The sequence below is a fragment of the Wasmannia auropunctata genome, unplaced genomic scaffold, assembly GCF_000956235.1.
Source record: "Wasmannia auropunctata unplaced genomic scaffold, wasmannia.A_1.0 LD336085.1, whole genome shotgun sequence".
Classification (NCBI taxonomy): domain Eukaryota; kingdom Metazoa; phylum Arthropoda; class Insecta; order Hymenoptera; family Formicidae; genus Wasmannia; species Wasmannia auropunctata.
The window spans coordinates 2614505-2616858 of record NW_012026805.1 but is presented as its reverse complement, the minus strand read 5'-3'; the positions used below and the strand labels follow the sequence as shown (position 1 = coordinate 2616858).

General features: G+C 43.2%; 1 protein-coding gene across 1 annotated transcript; it reads left to right on the top strand.

Moving 5' to 3' along the window:
- Nucleotides 1–966: 966 nt before the first annotated feature.
- LOC105448538 lies at nucleotides 967–2088 on the top strand. The gene is made up of 2 exons (XM_011687184.1): nucleotides 967–1509; nucleotides 1795–2088. Exons 1-2 carry the CDS (start codon nucleotides 967–969, stop codon nucleotides 2086–2088), a joined length of 837 nt encoding a protein of 278 aa, XP_011685486.1.
- Nucleotides 2089–2354: the final 266 nt, after the last annotated feature.

Here is a 2354-nt window from a genome sequence, read left to right as displayed (position 1 = left end):
AGAGGTGCTAAATCATGAGGAGTGGCAGTCGTCAGACAGCTATTTCATCCCTCACCAAGCGATAATACGTCCGGACAGTCTAACGACAAAACTTAGAGTCGTTTTCGATGCGTCAGCAAAAACTACAAGCGATACGTCTCTAAATGATAACCTTATGCCGGGACCCAATTTTCAGCAGGATTTACAAAAGATCGCAATCAGATTTAGAACACATCAATACGTATTAACTGCAGATATAGCAATGATGTTTCGACAGATTTTCGTGGATCTGCGAGACCGCCGATTCCAACTCGTCTTGTGGAGGACCGATCAAAACCAGCCGATTAAAGTTTTTCAACTAAACACCGTCACATATGGTACGGTTTGTGCTCCATTTGTAGTCATGCGATGTCTGAGAGAGTTGGCCAGGATATACAGCAACGAATTCCCTCGAGCAACAGAGGTAATATTAGAGGACTTGTACATGGACGATTTTCTAACCGAAGGCCCGACGTTCAAATATGTAAACAAACTGCAAAAGGAGTTATCAGAACTTCTCATGCGCGGACAATTCCCACTGAGAAAATGGAGGTCGAACGATCCACGAGCCATACAACACATTAAGGAAAATAATACAGAAGACAACTTACTCATTATCGATAAGAAGGAACCCCTCAAAACATTGGGGCTTTTCTGGAACGCAGCTCCTGATGAGTTGCAATACAAAGTAGACGTGTGGGAGACTAGCACAAAAAGAGATGTGCTCTCTAAGATAACGCAGATTTACGATCCTCTCGGTTTAATTGGTTTAATCCGATACTCATCACCGGCAAACTCATAGTGCAGCAATTATGGAAATCAGAAATAAATTGGGATCAAGAACTGCCCGTCGATCTCAAAACCGCTTGGGATAAATATTACGAATCTCTATCAAGCATCCGCGAACTCAAGATATCTAGAAACGTTAATCTAAATAATCACGCAAACATGATTGAGCTATATGGTTTCGATAACGCTTCAGAATGTGCGTTTGGAGCGTGCATCTATGCAGTTAGTACCAATCATCAAGGTAGTATTCAGTCGCATTTGATCTGTGCCAAATCGAAAGTGGCACCACTAAAAACTATATTCTTACCACGACTAGAGTTAGAAGCAACTCTATTTCTCGCACAATTGTACAACACAGTTAGAGCAGCTTGCAGAAACAAAATCAGCAAGGTGCGACTATGGAGCGACAACACGATCACCCTAGGATGGATTCAGAAGCAACCATGCGACCTCAAGACATTCGTCGCTAACAGAGTGACGAAGATTCAGAACCTCACAGAAGAGGCTCTGTGGCAGCACGTACCATCAGAAGAGAACCCGGCTGATCTTCTATCAAGAGGGGTGTCAGTCGAGAATTTACAGGAAAACGACCTCTGGTGGCATGGTCCACATTGGTTAAGAAGCTCAAGTCCACGACCAGCCGCAAGTTTGGAATCCGATAACGATTTACCAGAGTTGAAGGCAGCACCAATAATTTTAACGGTAACTACAAGCTTGGAAATACTGACGAGATATTCATTTTATAGTAAGTTATGCAGAGTAGTAGCATATTGTCATCGGTACAGATGAAATCGAAGAAATGAAAAGAAAATGACAGTCGCAAAATTCGTCCAACTTGAAGCGTTCCCAGAAGAATTACGATGTTTGCACGATCGGAGATCGCTACCACGCAAAAGTAAATTAATCGCCTTGAACCCCTTCATAGATGAAGAGGGATTGATACGCGTAGGAGGCAGAATTAGACATGCCAAAATTGCACTATGTTAGAAGCATCCGATCGTTTTACCTGCCAAACACCACGTGACGACATTGATAATGAAGGAGCGACACGAACGACTTCTTCATTGTCCACCAGAGCAGCTTTTACACGACATCCGGCAATGGTTCTGGTCCATTAGTGGACAAAGAGAAACCCGTAAGGTCGTTACAAGATGCATTAAATGTTTTCGCTTCAAGCCAACAACTCCTGAAGTGATAATGGGAGATGTACCAGCCGAACGAATCAAGGGATTTTCACGTCCATTCACTACAACTAGCGTTGATTATGCCGGTCCTTTCTAAATTTGGGAAAGTAAGCGGCGCGGAAGAGTGCATAAAAGTAAAGGATATGTTGTTGTATTCACCTGCTTTAGCACAAAGGCCGTGCACCTAGAGATGGTGACGGACCTTACTACAGAAACATTCCTCGCAGCATTAAATCGCTTCACCGCACGAAGAGGACTCTGTGCTCAACTACATTCCGATAATGGAACTAATTTTGTGGGAGCCGCACGAAAGTTCGAGGAGATCTATAAATTCCTAGCGAAACAACAATCGGAAATTGAGAC

Coding starts and splice junctions, on each gene's coding strand:
- LOC105448538 (XM_011687184.1), top strand. CDS start 967: ATGATTGAGCTATATGGTTTCGATAACGCTTCAGAATGTGCGTTTGGA. Junction 1,510..1,794: donor CAGCACCAATAATTTTAACG/GTAACTACAAGC, acceptor GCACTATGTTAG/AAGCATCCGATCGTTTTACC.